The 22,468-nt window shown below is 39.4% G+C and overlaps 1 protein-coding gene across 1 annotated transcript in view; it reads right to left on the reverse strand.

The window, feature by feature from the left end:
• Window positions 1-22,468, reverse strand: part of LOC124308425 (dynein axonemal heavy chain 2) — a 618,723-nt gene that overhangs the window by 1,304 nt on the left and 594,951 nt on the right. Inside the window, exons 48-50 of the mRNA XM_046771133.1 lie at window positions 12,398-12,808; window positions 8,884-9,402; window positions 185-335 (exon numbers count right to left, since the gene is read on the reverse strand). Coding sequence (XP_046627089.1) covers window positions 185-335; window positions 8,884-9,402; window positions 12,398-12,808 — 1,081 coding nt within the window. The remainder of the gene's footprint in view (window positions 1-184; window positions 336-8,883; window positions 9,403-12,397; window positions 12,809-22,468) is intronic.

Here is a 22,468-nt window from a genome sequence, read left to right on the forward strand (position 1 = left end):
AAATTTCATCATCTTCTATCTATTTTGATGGCAATATTCGTACACTAGAGATTTTGATTACTTATGGTTTTGATACACCTGAAGGTTTGATTTGACGGTTCAGTCAGCCATTCGTCTGCTTATGGTCATTTGTTTCTCCCTTTATTACTGGTATAGGTGGAAATTGATATAAGAATATATTTACCCCTTGTTTTTTTCTTAAGTATTTCCATAGGTCTGAAATATATGACGGGCATATTGAACACAAGTTGCATTGGGGTAGGTTCGGTCAACATCCCAACCCTTCTGTCCCATCCAGCACCTTCCAAGTATGTGGATCGAACGTATACACCGTCCTATAATATTTAAGCCACCAATAATTAATGGAAGAGTGTTCCTTAGGCTTCGAAATAATTGTTTTATTTGAATTTTCCAATATTGATTTCACTATTCATCACGCCGTTCTTTGTTATAAACCAATCCTACGATTTAAAGAATCCGTAAAGTTGAAGCCAAGCAGTGATGAAACTGATCCACAACGGTCAGTGCAGGCTACTTAGGTCACCCATGATCCTGCGGCAACGTGTCAGGTGATAGCGCGAAATCACCAGCAAAATGAATGCGCGGATGCAAAAGTTTAAGTCAAAATTGCATCACATCACCCTTCAGCCGATCAGCCGTGGTAAGTAAGCAGGTAAACGAATTTTCTGCGTGAAACGTAGGAGCTAATTTGCTCTGAATAATTGTTTGCAATCAAAAACCAGCATTTCTTCATGACGGTTTATCCAGTGGTTTTTGAAACGACCGATTCCATTTCAATCAACATTAAATTGTTGTGTACTATGAACTGTCGAAAGTGGCCTGCACTTTGTTTTGAATAGGACCGTAGTTTTGACTAATATATAAAAATATTTATTTGTATGTGAACTCGAGAATGATTAGAAACCTGTTAAGCCGAATTAAAAACTTTTTTTACAAAGGAGGTACAAGGTAGGCACGTCAGATATATATCGTTCCAAGGCAAAAAAGGGAAATCAGCGGAAATGTAATATCAAACCACTAGAACACTAGGCTTGTTAGACTCTCGATCTTACTAAGAATCCTATATTACGGGCTTCAAGGCATAATTTCTTTACAGTTTATCTGTGCCATACTTTCTGCATTCACGAAATTGTATGATCCTGCTATTGCGCTCTAGAAAATTCCATATCATGACTCTTCTGTTCTACAATTTTTTTCTGATTCTCACCGATATTCCACAAAGTAATCAGAAGGAACTAATCTTTAACTTCATTTTTAAAATAAACAAACTACCTTCGCAAATAAAATTTTCATCTCAATAACTGCTGACATACTTTAAGCTCATTTTCAAGTAAGTATTTCATACGGGGCATTCTATCTGACATCGAAATTTCATACGAAATTCGCAAAGTCCAGAGTTACCTACGTGAATGTTCAAACAACGGCCCATAATAGACTGGCTTTCAATTCTGATTTAAAAAATAATATTCTCACAAATTAATTGCGATAATATTTTTTTTTATGAGCAAAGTGTAGAGAAAGGGGTAATAGGAGTGTGAGTTAAAGGTAGGCGGAGTGTACAGCGAGAGAGAAAGTGAGCAGTAGAGAGTCGACAGTGCAGGTAGTAAGTAGGTAGTAAGAAGAGGGTAAGAAGAGAATAAGAAGAGAGGAAGAAGAGAGCTGTATATATGTGTGTATCAAGTGATAGAAGTAGAAGAGTGAGTAGTTCATCTCAGATTGCTGGATTTATTTAATCGTGCGTCTGTAATTTATCGGCATATTGTTAATGTAGTATAATTGAGAAAAATTTGCAATTTATTCTTTCTCCTGACTCCTGGGTGGAATTGAACATCTCCTGCCTGACCTAATCTTTCGATATCCAGGCCATTCCCTATACGCATCATGTCCCCTAACATTTCGCATCTTCTTTGACCACCTCTTCCCTCTACTTGCTAATTCTTCCACATTCCTTATAGAAACGTTAGTCTCCGTCCTGTCCTCCTATTTCTATCCAGCCTAACGCCACTTATTATCGCCCTTACTTCGCTAATTCTACCACTAGCATGGATTCTTGCACTTTCGTGCACTCGTATTCTTTGCTTCAAGACACTTTTATTCCATCCTCCATCAAATATACTTCAATTCCAGCCTTCGTCAAATCAACTTCTATTCCAATTTTCGTATAATCGATTTCAACTCCAACTCCCAAGTTCAACCTTAGTTGGAAACAAAATAATCACATCTCCTATTCTTAATTCACTTCGCCTAGTTATGCCATTGCACATTTTTCAGTTCTAATAAAGCCTTTATACAACTAAAGCTATACCTTGTTCACCTCATTATCACTCCTCCCGTCATTCACAGACCGAGGACAGCGACGAAACTCGACCTGAATAACCCAGACAACATCTTGGGTTGGTATAGAGGTGGTTCGATAACCGCTCGTCGAATCAACCCCCTTCTATTCCGTAACATTTGGGTGGCAACAGATTCGCTCGTCTTACTGCCTGCGCGAAGTGATTGGAAGAAACTCTTTCAGAAGCAAATGCAAAATTTGCCAACATCAGTGAAATCTATTCTGCTACCCACAACGGATGATTTCTAATAACTATTACTAAACGCACAACAATATCAGAAAAAATTTCACCACGGCATTTTCCTGGGAGACTAGATTCAGTCTTCTTCAAATTCACGTTCACTTTGAAGTTCAAGCCCAAGTTCAAGTTTAAATTCAAGGGCAAGTGATCGAGCGCCAGATCACCGATGGCGTCGAAATTTCAAAATTTCCGTAATGGAATTTAAGAAACTGCTATTTTAAGCCACAGTGCCACTACTTCACATGTACGCAAATTCATGTGTAATTAAACACTTACATCCAGTCCCACTGCATAAGCAAACATCGCAGCAAGATCGCCCAACTCCGCTGTTATTAACCTGGCGATAAACAGCAAGTACGAGATTCATTAAGCCGCTTATCTTTCCCCAGACCTCCACAAGCTCACCCGAGCCCTACAACCTCGCTTACAACACTTGCCTGATTTCAGCGACAGATCAAAACCTACACACCGATATCCAAGATAATCCACCTGGATATCAATGTGGTACGTGTCTGTTCAGATATGGCAATTGTTCAATTTTTTGATTCTACAGATTTTCAGATGAGAAAAAGTTTGAGATAACTTGGAAATCGGAATGAAGAGAGGGATGTACTTTGAGACGTTCACTTTATTTCGCGTGCTGAGTGATACTGTCGGTATAGCTGTTTCGAAACAGTCACGAAGAGTAGGTCAAACAATGTGAACATGCCGAAGAAAGAAACGGGGCATACGAACGGAGAAATATATAATGTAACAGGAGTGAGAACTGATGAGACATATATCACAGATACAGATTTCAGGCATTCCATACATATATGTCATTCGCGGTGACAGTATCTAATTTCACAATATTATTACTTCCAATTCCAGTGATGCTCGGGAGCTCATCGCGAGCAGACGCGTCTTCCTAACCTATGCGCGACACAGGTAGCCTTTACTTAGTGTTGACGTGTGAATACAATACGCGAATAGAGTGTAAAGGAGCGATAGTGAAGTGGCACAATGAACGGTGCTCAGGCTGGTCTCCCCCCTGAACCTGGGCTGAATAAACAACCATTAATTAATAGTGATAATGCCCAACCAACAGCAGAAAATACACCACAACAGAAAACTAAAATAGCCGAGTACAGTGTTAAAGAAGAATGTCCAGGACATGCGCGAGCAATACAGAACAACCCACTACCAAAAAAGAACCAAGGTTTTGCGTGTGAATTTAAAAAAGGTCTTGTGTTAGAACACTATTTTGATGCCGTGACAGCCCTAGTTGAACCAGATCTAGTAGTGTCAGGATACAAAAGTTTCAACATGATCAAAATTTACCTAGCCACCAGGGAACTAACCGACAGATTCGTTAGTGAACATCCTACATTGAAGATACAGAACTTTGAAATTGAGGTCAAACCATTGGTAATACCTAATAAACGAGTAATTTGTTCCAATGTATCACACCGGTCATCCGATCTTGGGCTCTACAGGATTATATCGATAGTTTGAATATAAGAAGAAAGTCAAGTGTAACAGCATTTAGAGCCAATACCAAAAACACAAAATATGCTCAAATCACAGGTTCTAGACGATCTGTGTACATACATCCAGATGATTACAATAAACTCCCGCCAATCACGAAATTTAATTACGATGACGAATCCTGTTTAATCTTTGTTGCCAATGACGGTTTAATGTGTTGCCAATGTCAAGAACAAGGCCACCTAGCTAAAAATTGCCCAAGCCTCATAGACACTCGTACAGCATTTGAACGCGCAAACGAAATAGCCGAAAGAAACAACGCCCAAGAAAGAGACAGACAATACCCATCACTCAAGGGACTAATTAAAAGAGGACACTCAGAGATCGCTTCATCGAGCGATAAATCCGAACAACCAGAGATATTAGACGTAATCACAAACAATGCAAACACAAACAACGAAGACAACATGAATGAGGACAAAAACATCGATCCAGCTACGAATGCCGAAAGCGAAGAATGACAAACTCAGACATTTGAAGCAAAACAGTACCCCAAGAAATTGAAAACAATACCCCCAGCCAGTCAAAATAAGAACTCACTCGAAGAATCACTCGAGCCTTTGAAAGACAAAATCAATGCAGATCATAACATCATAAACTTTGACCAGCTGATAAATTTCTTAGCGAGTATGCAAGGAGGTAAGAAGACTAACGCCAAAATGATATTAAAAAAATACGCTGATGAACCCAACAAAATTACGGAATTTCTGAAGAACCTATATTTTGAAGTTGATGCTCCGATGAAAAATAGGTTTACGAGAATTATCAACACAATTAAAGAAATAACCGAAAATGCATCAAACAATCAATCAATGGAATATTAATGGGGTAGTCAGAAAGACACCCTTTATTAAGAAAATAATTTCAGAAAAAAAAACAAACGTAATGTGCCGCCAGGAAATCCACTTCAAAGATCAAAATCACATCGGCCTCAAAGGCTATGAATGCTTCTTCAAAAATAGTCACAATGTACCAAAGCTAGCGGAGGAGTAGCCACGTACATTGCTTCTGGGATACCTGCGAAAGAAATTGCCGTAAATTAAAACTACGAAGTTGTAGTTACACAGATCATCATACGCTCGAAGAAGATACACATTGCTAATATGTATATAAATAACAAGACAGATATTGTGAAGGGTGACCTCCAGAGCTTACTAGATGAAATTCCAAGCCCATGTATAGTTCTGGGTGATTTTAACGCCTACCGTGACATGTGGGGAGCAGAGGTAAATGATGTGCGAGGTAGAATCATAGGTGAATTGATTGAAGATAATAATTTAGTAGTCCTCAACGATGGAAGAAGCCCTCATTTTAACGTAGCCAAAGCAAGCTCGAGCGCTATTGACCTATCCCTTTGCACGAGAAATTTAGCTGATGACCTGGACTGGGAAGTCGAGGATAAGCTAGACTGTAGCGACCATTATCTAATCGAATTGAACTTTCTTGGGCACAACACCATACAACGCGCTTCCTCGCCTAGATGGAAACTAAAAGATGCAAACTGGAGTGAATTCAAAAAAACAAGTCGAAATAAAAATAATCAAGTAGAAGAATATGGGAAACTACGACCTACTCAATATAGACGAGCACCTGGAAATAATAAACAACATAATTATGAAATCAGCGGAATTAACAATACCGAAAACTACAGATAAGAGCAACAAAGCCAAGCTCAGCTGGTGGAAGAAAGAATGCGACGAAGCCCTGAAGAACACAAAGCATGCAAAAAATATATACAAGAGGGATAAAACTGAAAAGACAAAAAGAGAATACAACAAAGCCAGAGCAACTTCGAAAAGAATTATGTTGAATTGCCAAAGAAAAGGGTGGCTAGAATTCGTAGAAGACGAAGAAAATATCCAACAGGTTATCAATATGCCAATAGCAATGGACGAGCTGCAGAATAGTATAGACTCAACGAAAAACTCAAGCCCTGGGCCAGATAGCGTGCTCAACATATTCATCAAAAACTTACCAAGAAAAGTACTTGAGCACATTCTAATATTTTTTAACAAAATTTGGCAAAAGCGAGTGTTCCCGAAAAAATGGCAAGAGTCAATCATCGTACCCATTCCTAAAATTGGCAAAAAGAAACTGCACATAGGAAGCTATAGGCTAATTTCACTGACGTGCTATATGTGCCAGATAATCGAAAAAATTATCCAAAAGAGATTAAACTGGAAACTTAAAACAGAAGGGTCACTGTCACCATTTCAAAGTGGCTTCAGGAATAAGAGGTCAACCATCGATAGCCTTGTACTAATAGAAAATTCCATAAAAAATGCTATGGAAAACAAACTGCATTTTCTGATGGCTAGTCTAGACATTCAGAAATGTTTTGAGATGCTTTGGCGTGACCGAATAGTCAAAAACTTGGGCAATGTATGCGGACGATCTAACGATGGGGTTAGCAGGTAAAAATCTGGAAACTACAAGGAAAATTTTGCAAAAAATGATAAATAAACTTGTGACCATGGCGAGTGAAAATGGCATTATGTTCTCTCCAGAAAAATCACAGTTGATTCAGTTTGAAAAATCAGACTCCAAACGGAAACCGGCTATAACTTTGGAAAATAATAACTTACAAGTTCTAGACAAAATAACAACACTAGGGCTGATATTTGACAAACGATTGAGCTGGAAACATCACATTAGAAAACTAAAGGCAGATTGTGCCCAACGCATTAATATATTGAAAATGATAGCCGTCAAGGGGTGGGGAGCGGACATGCAAGTACTTAGAAGAACATACATGGCAGTAGTTCGCAGCAAAATAGATTATGGCGCAATTATATACGGCACAGCAAAGAAAACATTACTAAAGGAATTGGACCCTGTCAACAACACTGGAGCAAGACTGAGCCTTTAGTCCTGGAGATCCACCCCTATACCAAGTCTACTAGCTGAAGCCAACATCGTGCCACTAGAAATAAGAAGAAAGCAACTCAGAATGCAATATGCTGCAGCGGTGCTCGCCTACCCGCCCAACCCAATTTACGAGTTACTCATAAAAAATAATGAGCATAGAGATCGATCGAGTGTTCAATTAAGAAAAGCAGACATAGCAAATACAGAAATTCCCATCCCCAGTCTGATATCCAGAAAGCTGTGTCAAAAACCACCTTGGCAAGATCTCGATATAAACCTGAATAAAGTGTTGAATAAACTAAAAGATTCGGTACCTATAGAAAGGATGGAACAAGTAGTTGCAGCCACCCTTAAAGCAAAATATCCAACTCACGAAATCATACTTGTGTTCAGTGACAAAGATCCCGAAAATTACTTATATTTATAGCGGCATGATGACGCCTAATGGATTACCTAGAATCACAAAAATGTCAAACTTGCACTACAAAAATGTGGCCGAAGCATTATCTATATTAGAAGCCCTGAAATGGATGGAAAAAAGCGACAAAAGAAAATTCGTTATTTTAGCCGACAACATCGCAGACATACATGCAAAAATCGTGGCAAAATATAAGCAAAACGATTTTATATTGAGACTAATAGAGACTACTGAACAGCTGATTCAGTCACGGTACGAAATTGTATTTTGCCAAGTTCCGACCAAATGTCCGAAAAGATACGAAGAGGCGGTTACTGGACAGAATGGTGCTATAGACCAGCGGAACAACAACGACATAGAATATCCAATAAGCTTTAGAGCCATTCAAATAGTCTGGAAAGATAAAATATTAACAAGCTAGGATCAACAATGGAAACGCGTAGCAAATCAATGGAGCCTAGAAATAAAATCAGATGCTTACAAGTAGAACCCAGCGTTTTCGTTTAAAAAAAGGAGAGACCAAGTAGTGATTCAACGGTTAAGATTGGGTCACACAAAATTGACGCACGAGTACCTTTTCGCCAAAGAAGACCCCCCACGCTGCCAACATTGTGGGGTAACCAACACAGTGATGCATGTACTCAAAGATTGTCAGGCAAGAAATAGCATAAGAATGGAGATGAATTTGAGGTACACCGTCAAGGAAATGCTACAATCACCTGAAGTCTGTGAAAACATCATTAAATACCTTGAGGAATTAAACTTATATAACAAAATGTAGAACAAATATATAGCATACCTATGAATTATATAAAATTTACCACGTCAATGTTAGAGGATACAAGCCAACAGAAAGAAATAACAAATATGTAATGTAAAATGTATTCAGAACAAAGTCGCTAATACTCAAAAGAGACGCGCGATTCAAAATAAACGATTATAAAAAAAAAAAACTCCCAATGCTATAAACTTCTTACTTAAGAGAAGTTTTCTCAGGTTCTAGAGCTGGAAATCCCTTTCAAACTAATCAGAAGTTGAAAAAAAACACAGCTCTGGCCGTCACCAGGCGCCCGGTAAAAGGAACTTCTTAGGCGATTTTATATGAAATTCATTTTAAGCGGAATCTTTGTTCAAGTGGAATACATTTATGAATGATAATTATTTCATGAAATCATAAAGAAATTGGTCTTATGAAATTCAATATTTATTTTACACAATTTTATACTGAAAGCGAAATTCGGTTCCTACGCCTCTCGATGTTCGGCACTCGCTACTGCGCGCTGTGCGCACCTACCCCGCCCCGTTGTTCGCTTTCGGCCTTGTTGCTCGTTACGCTTACTTCGAATGAAATACCGTGTGTCAATTTTGTGTGTCGATCTCATCGATTTACTCTACACTCAGAAACTGTCTATGCATAGGCGCACCATAAGAAGTTCCTTCAAAATATTCAGGTAACATAAGCTGGTACTTTACCGTGGGTGGCTCAACAAGTGTACTATCTTCGACGGAGAAAACAGTAAAATCCCAGGATAAAGAGTCGATTGAAACATTCCACAGTCTTGCTGACGTTTGTAAGACTGCTGTGAGAAATCCAGTTGGAAAAGTATATGCTGCCAGCCAAAACAGTATTGGCGGATGAGTCGCTTCTGCCCATTTTGAAAAATGTTCCACGCGATATCTGAGATCTCTTGTCCAGGAACCAAGCTGTTTTAACGAAGGATATGTTGCAAGCCAGGGTGTTGGAACGCGTCCTTCATATATGCAGATGAATATTTCTTCCAATTCAGTGGACATGAGAACTAATCCCTTTATCGCACGTTGTAAGTCGCTCAAGCTTAGCCGCGTTTGAACTAGCAGTGCGTTGTATCTACTAATTTCTTGTAGCAGTACAACGTCCAGTGGAGTTTTTATAGGTCCTATCAATTTATCTGTTGTTTCGTAGTCAATACAATTTGGTATCTTTGTAAAAATATCCAATGCTAGTTGCATCACCTGAAATTGAAAAATATTGCCACTTGAAATTTATAATTCCGTCAAAATTTGCATGAAAACTTATATTGACCCTCCGAGTACACAATGGGTAACCACCCATGTCTCGGATTTAACGCTGTACATCTTTTGTAGCGTTGGTCTTCCGTTGGCAGTCATCAGAAAATGAGCCAGGGTAGTAGACATCCAGTGTGTATGAACGATGTGATTTTTCTTCACATTTGGGTGGCCCATGTGGCTATGGGTAATGATCACAAGATTTACTCATGCGCTGATTGCGATGAAACTGATTGTTTATCACAATAGATAGTATTCAAGTTCGAAGACATTTGTTTTGTATATTAAACATACTTTGAAATAAGTAAGAAAAAGAGCTCCATGCTAAAAAAAAGTAAGGAGCATAATAAATCTTTTACTAATTACAGATTCCTGTAATTCAACTGGTTGACTGGTACGAGTTTTTACAGTTTTTGTGCCAAAACTGGTAGCCACATGCAATTGAACAAATTAGACCAAAATTGATACCCGGGGATTTTTTCAATCCTTGATTTCAGTTCAGAACTTATTTCACGAATGTTCCACCCTCTAAGGGTGAAAATAGGGGTGACAAAGGGTAAATTTTCAGTTTTATTATAAATTTTGTGGTTATATTCAAATTCGAAGTTTGGGGTCTCCGATTCGATTGCAAGAGTTATTCGTTGAATCTGCCATCCCCTGAAACTGAAAACAGGGGTTGGTCGGGGTAAATTTTCAGTTTAAGTATGAATTTTGGTGTTGTCTTCATATCCGAAATTTGGTGTACTTATAGGGGTTTTTGGGGTCTTAAGTCCAATGCAAAAGTTATTCCTTGAATCTGCTCAGCCTGTGAAAATAAGGCTGAGTCGGAGTTCATCTTTAGTTTTATTATAAATTTCTTCTTGTTATATTCAAGTTCGAAATTTGGTGTGCCTGTAAAAATTTCAAGACTTGCCTTCGCCATTTTGGATCCTCCACTTTGCAATACTTCTTTTCTGATAACGGATTCATCATCAGCAATCCCAAAAACCCCTGAGTAACAGGATTCAAAAGACTTATTCCACTTGTTGACTTTTTGGTACAAAGGTGGTGAGGCCTAGTTGTAACTAGCGGCATTTGAAACCGCCATTTTAAATCCTTTATACCGAGTTTTTCAACCAGCTTTTGAATTAAGTTTCAGTAACCCCCAAAATGGTAGTGTACAATTTTTCGTCCAACTCCATTCAGAAGTAACAAAGTTATTAAAAAATGTGCTTAACTATACATTAACAACCGCTTAACTATATATCCATTTGGCTGACGCGAGATTTTATTCTATTACAGCGGACTTGACAGACGTAGGTTTGATGGATTGTCGTCCCTGCCTTCCCATAGACCCGGGTTTTTACACCGTCCCTGTGATCACAACGGATTCAGACGCATCATTTTACCGTTGCTACAGTATCGCAGACGCGTGCTCCAAGGATTGCCATTGCTGTTTTACCACAGACTCAGATTTCCACTGTCCCTGTGATCGTGACAGATTTAGGCACACTCATTTTCAGCTGCTGCTCCTAGCACAATTTTACGGACTCTGATTTTTACTTCTTTTCCGTATTCCTCCACCGATAATGGATTTTACTTCATGTAGCTTTTTTGTCTGCTTGATTTTAATCTATCTAACTGGCAGAAGCAGAATTATACCTCATAGTTGCCCAACAGACACAGGATTTTACTCTGTTGCTGTTCTCTATAACCCTGTTCGTGTACACTGATTTTAAAAAAGCTGTTAGCAGAGTGAGAAAGCAAGGTCTTATGCAATGAAATTAATAAATTAATTTTTTTCAATATTATTATCTGTTTACTCAACTACTTGAATCCGGAGATGGGAAGTTTTGGCACTGAATGCACCGTATGCTCATGCAATAACAAAATAATAAAACCAAATTAAATAATAATTCAATTAATAATTCTCTGATTACGCTCCTGACAGATATTAAGTTACACTTAAATTTTTCTAGCTCATTCGGCAATTAAACTTTACAGCTTGACTTCTACTGGTAATAAAACCGCTTGCATGTAACCAAAATATTGTATAAATCTATATCCTCAAAAGAAGCTACTCTGCTTATAAATTTTCTGAGTCACACAAATCCCTCTAACTTTGGTCTTAGTTTCCGGATGAAACCTCCGACGTTATAACAATATGTGAGTCAGGTGAGTACTTCGCTACGCGTCTGCTCTAGCTAATAATTAAAGAGGTTACCTGTCGCTTTCGCTAGGTATCGAATTTATGCTATACATAATAAATCAGTCCGGTGGTATGCCCGGGCTTGCTGACAAGTCCTCCAAGACGCTCCTATTTAAAATAAATTCCCAGTGCTGCAGACGATGTCTCAATGAAGAAAGGATTAGTTCCGCGTCAGGTCTTGACCGTCCATGTGCACTGAACGGTGTATATGCGTGCTGTAGGTGGCAGAGTGCGTCCGTGTAGCCGGCAGTTGCCGTTCTTCGATCGACTGCCCGGTGTGGTAGTCGAACACGTGGCAATTCATCACAATTTTTGTCACTTTTTGTATCATTAAAATGATGCTCCCGTAAATGCGCGTTTCTTTTTACATACTGGAATGCATTTTCTTTATCATGCGAAATAAGAACCTTTTTTGAGTAGAAGTTCAATGACCTATATTTTTCCTTTAAATATAGTACTTAAACGATTCACGATTTTTCAAAATAACAACACCGTCTTTTCTTTACGTTAAATTCACGATTTTTTTTGCTCAAAAAGTATGCAAATCCATTTTTGAAACATTTAAGCTCACCCAAAAATTTTTTGGTTATTATGTAATTAATAATTTCAAAAATACAAATGTGCAAAACTGACCCCGGGTGGTAACTACCCAGTGTGTACTCGATGTTCGAAAATATAAGTATTTACTCGAAGGGTTAACGTTGTAAACACGTTCAATCACTTTGAACAAAATTTTGAAATTGGTGCACGTACCTTGTCTTCCTTGTTGGTACTACCCACCTCCGAAACTGCTTGAACTTGCAAGCTCATCAGAGTATCAAACATGTTTTTTGTCTCATTTATGAGAGAAGTGATATCAGCATTAGGATGCTGCCCGAAAGCCTCCGGTTTATCGGTATTTGGTAGTACGGCTATGAAATCTCTATATGACTCCAGTGATCCATCCCGAGGAACATAATAGGTTGATAGTGAAGAAAGGCGATAAAATGGTGTGTTCAATAAATCAACTGAAAAATATTGCTGAACGTATGTCATCAATAAACGACGGTCCCAATCGTCTGTTACGTGGCCACCATAATTGACGCCAGCTATGAGATACTTTAAAGCATCCCACGGTGTTTCAGGATACTCATCTAAATACACTTGCAGTAGATTTTCTGACACCTGGAACATACAAAATAAGTTCTGAACATTGTCATTGAATACATGTAAGATATTTTGTTAGTGAATAAAATTATGTCAAGACTAATTGCGTTGACAAAGGATGCGTGTAAAGGGTTACAAATAGCTATAAAATAGATACTGGGCAGTATAATACCGCAGAGAAACCTATTTCAAAAAATTTATAAGGTTCTGTACAATATGAATTCATCATTCCAGACAAATGCAAATACGGGATATTGCTGGATTTGTATAAATTTTGTTGTTCGAATACTTCTACACTGAATATGTTTCCTCGGTGAATAAGTTCACAAGTGACTTTTTGTCTGACTCACACGACACTGCTCTGAGCAGGTATACATGGACAGGGCGCAGATTCTGAACATAAAGTTTATGGATGCTCTGGCCAAGACGAAGACCCTCTCCTCAAATGTTCGACAAAGATATTACCCCTGCCGCTGTCGTCACCTTACAACGGAATATCATTATATGTCCTCACCGATTTTTTTTAAGCTCATGGTACGTCGAAGTCATGACTTGGATCTTAACAGATTGAAGCGGTAAGCTGCATTGAGCGGCTACTACAACAAAATCTAATTTAAAAGTCCGAATGGGTTCGGATACGTTGAATGTTTGAACTTATATGAGCACTCATGTGGCGTAGCGAAGATGAGCCTAGTCATGCGTATGTGAAGACCTCGGTTTGAGTCCAGATGCGGGTGAATTTTCTTTTCTTTTTCTTTTTCTTTTCACCTGTAGTGCATTTCATTGCCGATATAACCTGACTAACAGGTGGCGTTAGTTTTCATTGTGTATAGCACAGCTTGTGCCAATTAACCTGAGTGATACACAATGTACAGTAATATTCATTAGTGTCTTTCCTGTATTTGTACTGTACTGTATTTAAACATGCCTCTTCCATTTTTGCATGTGCAAGCCTCGCTGCATACCGGGACATTACATGAATGCGCGAGACAGGAACCTCTCTGAACAGCTCCAAGTTTTACCAGGGTAACGTCAGCCGTGCGCTAGCGGCTTCAATCCAAACATCGGAAACTCGGAGCTGTGCTCAGAGTGTATGTGTATTTTGGGTTGCCTGCAATTATGGCGCACCTCGGTATGGAGAGTGAATGTGAAAGTGATCTTGACCTCGTGGTTTGAATGTTGTGGAAGGATCTTGGATATATAGGTCTAGTATTAACAACAAATATTTGATGTCAACGTTTCGACTCTCGGATTAGAGCCATCCTCAGGACAATCTTTATTACATCTTAGAAAATTTTAATTTTATCTTATCCATAATGCGAAGGGTGGCTTTACATTAAAACAACAGAAACAGAGAACGGAGATGGATATACCCATCACGTGCGTATATTGCATAATCAATTAATAAAAAAGGTGAAAAAAAGTTTATCCACAGTGCTTTATTATATTAGTTGTCACTTTTTCCTTATTTCCCATCGCTCCATTGGAATCATTTTTAATTAAAACGGCGAACCAGTCAAAATTCAGAGCGCACAGATTTGCTGTCCAAAGGTGGAGAGTGAATGGATGAGCCGCTACGCAAAACTGTGCCAAAGAACCGCCAGAGACTAGTTGAGAGATTGCCAATGCTCGCCCTGCGGGTGAACCAAGTTGCGGGGGGATTTGGACGTGGTGGAGATAGTTCGCGTGCACATTGGCTTGGCCGATATGTCAGATTTTGAAAGATTGCTGCTGCAGCTGCGTGCACATCAGCTACCTGGGTAATGCAGAGTGACTGCAGAGCTGACTGAGCGGCAGCGTGCACGTGCCTCGAGCGTATCTATTGTCTGAACCTTTTTGATTGGAAACCGCGCCTTCCGCGTTTGTTGGAGAAATCAACAAAAGCGAGAGTTCACGTTTATTCACAGACTCAATTTTATTTTGCTGATGATGAATGAGTCTGTAACTGAACATTTAGATGTGATAAGCATATATTTATATCACGGTCTCCTCAATTGGGCTTGTTGCGGAAAAGTATGCTCGTCAATAGGTGCATGACTGCGTCAGAGACTATTCTTTCTTTCTGGCACGTATACGCATCAACAATTTTTTCGAATAATATTATATCTAATCGAACTGAATCTACGTAAAAAATAAATAATTGGCTCTTAAGCCTTCAGTAGATGAAGATGCACTGGACCGCCATAATTATTGTATATAGTCCGTAGCAGCGGGCGTTGCGCTCGTGGCTGATAATCTAACGATTCTCGGATCGTTACACATCCTTTCAAACTTTTCCTCATTAAAAAAAAATGCGCCTATTTTATATCAGTCTTGACGAGCATTTCTTAAGAATTTTGAGAGATGCGAGATCGGAACGAAAAAATTATTTCAGTAGCAACAATGTATGGACCCCTCTTCTTTTCTGATATTGGCAGTCAGTCAAGAGGCTTCGTAGTGTTCAGTTTAGTGCCAGCAGCTCTGGAGAAGTTAAAATAGATCTGCCAACAAGAAAAAAAACCAAAATACTTTCTCTCATTTCGCGTCATTTATAAAGACAGGATTGGCTTGAAAAATCACTTTTCTACGTGCGAGGAGAGCATATTACGCTTGGACTCATTTTCTCAACATATTTAATTTCATACTTCAATTCTGACATTTGTGGTGGTCAATATGCGGTCAAAGATTCCTATTACGCGTTTCAAATTCGTAAACAGATTCTTCTATTTCAAAAAATGCGTCAATCCATCAGTCTTGAAAGAAGAAATAAAAAAAAAGGATGTGGTCTCGATCCGAGAATCGTTAGATTACCAGCCACGAGCGCAACGCCCGCTGCTACGGACTATTTACGATAATTCTGGCGGTCCAGTGCATCTTCATCTACTGAAGGCTTAACAGCCATTTAATTACTTTTTACGTAGATTCAGTTCAATAGATATAATATTAGTCGAAAAAATTGTTGATGCGTATACGTGCTGAAATGAAAGAATAGTCTCTGACGCAGTTATGCACCTATTGACGAGCATACTTTTCCGCAACAGGCCCAATTGAGGAGACCGTGATATAAATATATGCTTATCACAATTAAATGTTCAGTTACAGACGCATTCATCATCAGAAAAATCCAATCGCGTCTGTAAATAAACGTGAACTCTCGCATTTGTTGATTTCTCTAACGAACGCGGAAGGCGCGGTTTCCAAACAAAAAGATTCACCCGATAGATACGCTCGAGGCACGTGCACGCCGCCGCTCAGTCAGCTCTGCAGTCACTCTGCATTACCCAGGTAGCTGATGTGCACGCAGCTGTCGAAGAGACTTCCAGAATCTGACGTATCGGCCAAGCCAATGTGCACGCGGACTACCCCCACTACCTCGGCCAGTGGAGACCCCCTTGAGCACCTGCATTGGCAATCTCTCTACTAGTCTCTGAAACCGCAAGACCAAATCGACACGTAAGTTCTCCCTCCGCCGTACTCCCGCTCTATACTGCGTGCCTCGGTAAAGATAGTAAATCGATGAGTTGTCACACTGAAGTGTAATATGTATTCAAAACACAAAATCGTTACATGACTCCCACTCCGTGCTGCGTGCATATGAAATAAATGCAATGTAAAAGTGCCTAAGGAGTTCTCTCTGCCGGGAGTCTCTTGGTGGCCATCCCCCGCCCCCCCTTTTTTTTTTTTTTTTTATGCAAAACGTAAGTTAGTGAGTGCATGGGGGAAGTGACGGAAAACTGGTAAGCGGTCTCTGAAGTCCGACCGTCCGCCGATACGGGCTTCGTGCCTGGCAACATCTTCTCACTGCACACAGTTTTGACTCCTACTACGCCTCGTCTGACTAACAATAAAGTGATTGGGCTTGTCACGAACTCCGCATATTCACACCTGAATATATCATCATAACCATGTCAATAATTATTAATATCGCTTTAGAGACGAGGAAGCATAGCTTTAAATTCATTAGTAAATTCATAATTATTCATTTATAAAACAGTTCGTGGCACGACCAAAGCGCAACGGCGTAGTTGACCGTCAGCAACGTCAGCGTCTCCGCGCCCGCCAGATCCCGGGTGTAATCAACACCGGGATGAGGCGAGCGCGAGATCACGCGCTTCGAGGATGACCGTCGCGAGGCGAGCCTTTGTTCCAAAATTGTAAATTCAGCAAAAACCTCGCTCGCTGCCCGACGATCCAAGGGGTGTCGGACGAGCGAGCGAAGTCAGTCCCGTTAGCAACAGCCTAATAACGACAGCAACGGAACCCGGCTCCTTCAAAGCTACCGTGTGTAGAGTTTATAAGTCACCTTTCCGTCACCGACGATTAGAGTGTAATACTCTAATTCTATACGCGGTCGCGAAGGTTTCTCGCGTCGCGGCGTCAGTCTTTTGAAGTTAGTAATAAGTGCTTAAAGCTGTGCCACGAACTTAATCAAGTTGTGTAGTCCTAACTGAATGTGAGTATGAAAGTTTGAGCCGTTCTGCGAATTCGGAGCTGAACCACCGAAGAGTAAGTGCGAGAGAGAGAGAGAGTAAACATTAGGTTAAGCATAAACATTGTAAGCTTCCCCGTCACCCATTTCTCTTGCTATCTTTTTCATTAAACATTTAGCTTTCCATCAAAACATTCTAGTACAATAATATTGAAATCCTCAAATTCATTTCACAAGGATCGTCCTGTAGAGGACGATCACCTCCCAACCCACCAAAAAAATAAGAATAAACCTCTACGGTTACCTAGAGGGTTAAGTCGTCGCGTGCGAGACCGCTCCGCACGTGACAGGCTCACGCCGGCGTCCCAAGTTTGCAATTTGTCACTCAGACTATTACTTTACTCGGCCCACCACTTCAAAACCCCGATAACGAAATTTTATTTTCCGACTTTGGGCAAGAGATTTAGGTTTCCATCCCACTGTGCGTTGCAGTACGGCTATACGCACTCAACAATAAGCAAGGTACAGTGCGTTGGAGTTCACTGAATCAAGTTGTTGTATAATAAACAAGTTGGAAAAATAGGTTTTCCTTGACATTTGTTATCACCGTGAAAAGGAAGGGAAGAGTCTTGTTGATCTGTCCGACAAACTTCCGTGGTGATCTTGAAAATGTCCGGGTGAAAATCTGAAACTGATAGGACTAGGCAGCCGAATAAAAAAAATTAAAACAAAATTGAAAAAACGTTTCAGAAAGACAAATTATTTATACATTTTTTCTCAATAAACATTCAAACTGAGAAAAACATAATCATTTATTTGTAAAAACTAACATGAAGGAAAAAGTATATATTTGTCGCTAAAACATTCAAAATTGATTCATTTCAGGTAAAGCCGCGAGTTCGAATTAAACGGAACATGGCAGTTTTTTGGTTTCATCATTTTGTTGTGAAATCCTGCAAGATTTAGACTTTTTATCGAACCGTTTCTAAAATCATCCGAGTTTGTCATACAAACCCATAGGCTTTATTGGCCGACAGCTTCGGTTGAAACATTTACTTAAACATATGTAAATGCGATAAGGTTATTCTTCAGCGATAATTGCAGATTTTAATTCTTTTGAATGAAACATCCGGTGAGACTAATAGGACTTCGTTTAAACCAAAATCATCTTCTACACAGTAATGGGCTGTCCATATACCACGTATCTACTTTGCAAGGGAAGGGCTCTCAGTCTGATATACCTGGTTTTACTATTGTTCTACTACATTTTTATCAACTCACTTCTTTGTCTGTTTGTATTTTGGTTGTATATTCGATACAAATTTTGCGATCGATTTTAAACTGATTTCCCGATGAACTAGAAACCTGAAACTTCAAACATAGCTCAGAACTGGAAGACAATGCAATATTAAATTATGTTCAGTACAAATTTTGCAATCAATTTCAAACTATATATGGTGCATTCCATGACATCTCGATCAAGATTCTAAGTCGATAACTCAAATTGGTTTTATAATTTTTCGTATGATAGTATATAACGAAAAACGTAATCGCAAGTTTTTCAACATTTTTCGACCGAGCGTATCTGAAGTATAATTTAAAAACTAGAAAAAACCCACATTTTAAAATCTGAAAGAATTTAGAAAAATCTTATAAAATATAACAAATTGTTTGATACCTATTAGAAGATGGAGGTTTCATAACTTCAAAAGATAAATAAGACAGCAAAAAAGTCATCATTATTGGATTGCATTTTTGACATAAGAATAAACGTGAAAGCTCATTATAATATCGGCCGAAAAATGTCTATTTAGAGAGTTACAAGGATTCAAATATATTATGATAGTATAAATATTATCATAATAAAATGCAATCCAATAATAATAATTTTCTTTCAATTCTTCTCATTTAACTTCTAAGGTTATGAAATGTCCATTTGCGAGTACTTGTAAAAAATTTTGCTATTTATCATAAGGATTTTCTGAATCTATACAGATTTTAGAAAGTAGGGGTTTTCAAGTTTTTAATTCATAATTTAGATACGCTGTGTCGAAAAATTTCTAAAAAATCACGATTGCGTCGTTTGTCATGCACTTTCAGACAAATGTTTATAAAACCTGTCTGAGATATAAATTTATAATCTTGATCGAGATGTTATGCCCCATACAAGTATTTTTTAACGGTCAGCTGTTCCACACACGAGACTTGAGGATGACACGACGACCACCGATGGATATCGAAGGTAGCCGAAGACTAATGTACACGACAATAGCCGACAGAGACATAAGGTAGTCGAAGACGTTAGACGAAGTCGACCAAGGACAGACGAAGACGGCAGGCGTGATCAGTGACGCATACTGTCAAAAGACTCACTACAAGTGTCCTAAAAAGAATAACCCGCTAACTCTATCCCACGGATGTGTACGAGACTTTCCATAATCAAAGAGTAATAAAAATAAACGAACACGTATTTCGGCTTATCCGTAAACCTCGAACGCTTTCGAAAACATAACGATTAATGTTTTGATGCCGCTTTATGAGTTCAATCGCGCGGACCGTGCTCAAGTGGATCAGTGGCGCAGTGGTTAGAATTACAAGTTCGGGTTGTTACATCTCGTGTTCAACTCCCGACAAATTTTTGTTTCTTTCATTTATTCATTAAAGTATGTTTCACAAATGTTCTTTATTTTATTGATAAATATAAGAACACTATATTTAAATTACAATTCATCATTCCAAAGCAATTGTCCGTTATTCCAAAATATGTAACAGGGTATTGGGCTTAAAAATAATTGGAAATAACAAATGATTGATAGCATGTATCTTGATTTTTGCGTTGATTGTTACAATATTATAATTCAAGAGAATCCGGTGCATTCCTCTGAGTGATACCTATCATAAAAACATGATAAACATAAAAATTCTGTACTCCGCTAGAGCACGGTGAGCGAGCGGACTCATGGAGGGGCATCGAATCCTTAACCGTTATTTTCTCGGAAACTGTATGGTGTTTATGGATAAGCCGAAATACGTGTTCTTTCATTTTTATTACCTTTTCATTCTGCGAAGTCTCGTGCAAATGCGTGGATTGCAGTTGACGAGTTCTCCCCGTAAGCAGCGACCTCAACTTTGCCACATGCCTCTGTCATAGTCTCATCAGGATGTTTAAAATCGATTGCACAATTTCATACACACTGTCGAGTACAGAGGGGCTCTAGTTAATTGATCAATCTGACACACCCGACCAAGATTCATCAGGCCTGATAACCGTAACGTTGGAGTGAAAACGATATCTCTAGTTCTACGGACATAATTTCGCTACAGTGGTGACACGGCTCATATCGCAGCTGAAGCAAGTTTTCGATCTTGCATTGCAACGTTCGTCAAGTATGAGTTGAAGTCTATGAGGTATGGGGGTTGAACGCGTGTAAACGAAGGATTGACATGTCGACATACCCTATGATTCGTGAGATTGAATAACCAGCATTTGCTGTTAGAATCTAGTGGTTCTCGGTACATCGTTCCCCACTTCTTCACAGATAGTGGGTTCCGTGAGATCGAGTATCGAGCTCGAGCGCCTCTTAGGTGTGCTTCGTCCGTGCCACTGCCGCCCGGCGATAATCGACCCTAGACATAAGGTCAGTCTCTGTGCAGTCCCGAGCATCCAGAACAAACCGCAAATCTCTGAACTGCCTTCTGTATTTCCGACGCGGACTCTGTGTACTGGGTGTAAATGATCAACCTCTCGCGTTTCGGTGTTGAACGCGTAGTTGTTGTACCCAGGCCTCTGCCGAACGTAGGGGCTCACGCTTCGAGGATCGAATCTCGGGTTAGGACTCGAACACCCATAGCAGTAAGTGTGGTACACCATCGTTGGTAGGCTGTCCATACTCGCGGCTACCGTGCTTCAGAGAAAAATAATCGGCCGTATAGTACCTGACGATACAAGGGGCTATTGCGGGTCGTACTTGCGAAGATGAAAACGCCTGATATCTACTTTAGTCGGCGCCCGAGTCACAAGTGCCCACTTGCTTCTACGCCGCTCGACCACCCCAGCTCGGCGCGCGTACTCGCTGCCACGCATGCGCAGCACATGTTTATTTTTGCCCCGCTTGGGCAGCCTCGCTCGGTGGACATACTCGCTACTGCGCAAGCGCAGCACACGTTCGCAATCCACTACCCCTAGACGGGAATACGATGCAGCAGCACTTCGCTCACGAAGACGCAAAACCGTACTACCTCACATCTGGCTTGCTTTTGATGTGAGTGTACGGTCCTCCAGCCGTCTCTTCCTCAGGAATATGCTAAGACCGCATCATCAACTCGTAGACTTATCCGTTGTGGGCTCCTACGGACTCTTGGTCACCATGCAATTTACAAACAATTTCTCCGCATCACGGAACTCACGAATTACTGAGAGCTGAGAAAAACACGTCGTCCTACTCTCTCGTCCTCGTTTCTCCACTACCTTATGCATACGATTTATCTGCTGAAACTCTTGCGACATAAAGAGGGTTTATTAGGTCTTGTCGGTTGGCAACACACACAGAAGACTAAAATGCAGAAAATAATTATTCAAGTAACATTTTTTTTTTAAATTCACTACATTTTTAAAAAGAACTAAGAAGTAAAAAATAGTGGTATAAAACGAAAAACGTGGGATGCAAGCAATAAATAATAGTGAAGAGTATAGAAAATGGCTGTCATTGTGAAAACTTACACACCAGTTCATATTATTTGCAATTCAATAAAATTCGTACTGACTTATTGTTAGGTGAACTATTCATGCATCAATTACCTATTGCATGCGCCCCACGTTTTTCATTTTATACTATTATTTTATACTTTTCAGTCTATTCGAAAACGTGGTATATAAAATAAAAAAATGTTACTTCAAATAATTATAATGGATGCATTTTAATTCATTTTTCGCAGTCACAGTTTTGAATGACGTGCCTTTGTAATACGCCCATTTGAAACTCAATTCAATTAACACGAAAAAGCTCATAACAATTTTTTCCTGTTGATAATGACTTGCATGTGTGGCTAGTATCGGCATTTGTTTCTTTGGACGTCTTGGAAGAATAATATTGCAAAAATATACTTGTTTATTAGTTTTTTAATTTAAGAAATTTTTTTTAAAGCACCTACCTTCATCAGTGGGGTGGGGGGATATTGACGGTAGGCGACATGGGGGGGTTCAAAATGTACAAAGTCGACCTACGAAGTTTATGGACAGCCCCTACGTGATATTTTTGATAACTTCGATC

Source organism: Neodiprion virginianus, chromosome 7, assembly GCF_021901495.1.
Source record: "Neodiprion virginianus isolate iyNeoVirg1 chromosome 7, iyNeoVirg1.1, whole genome shotgun sequence".
NCBI classification, from domain to species: Eukaryota; Metazoa; Arthropoda; class Insecta; order Hymenoptera; family Diprionidae; genus Neodiprion; species Neodiprion virginianus.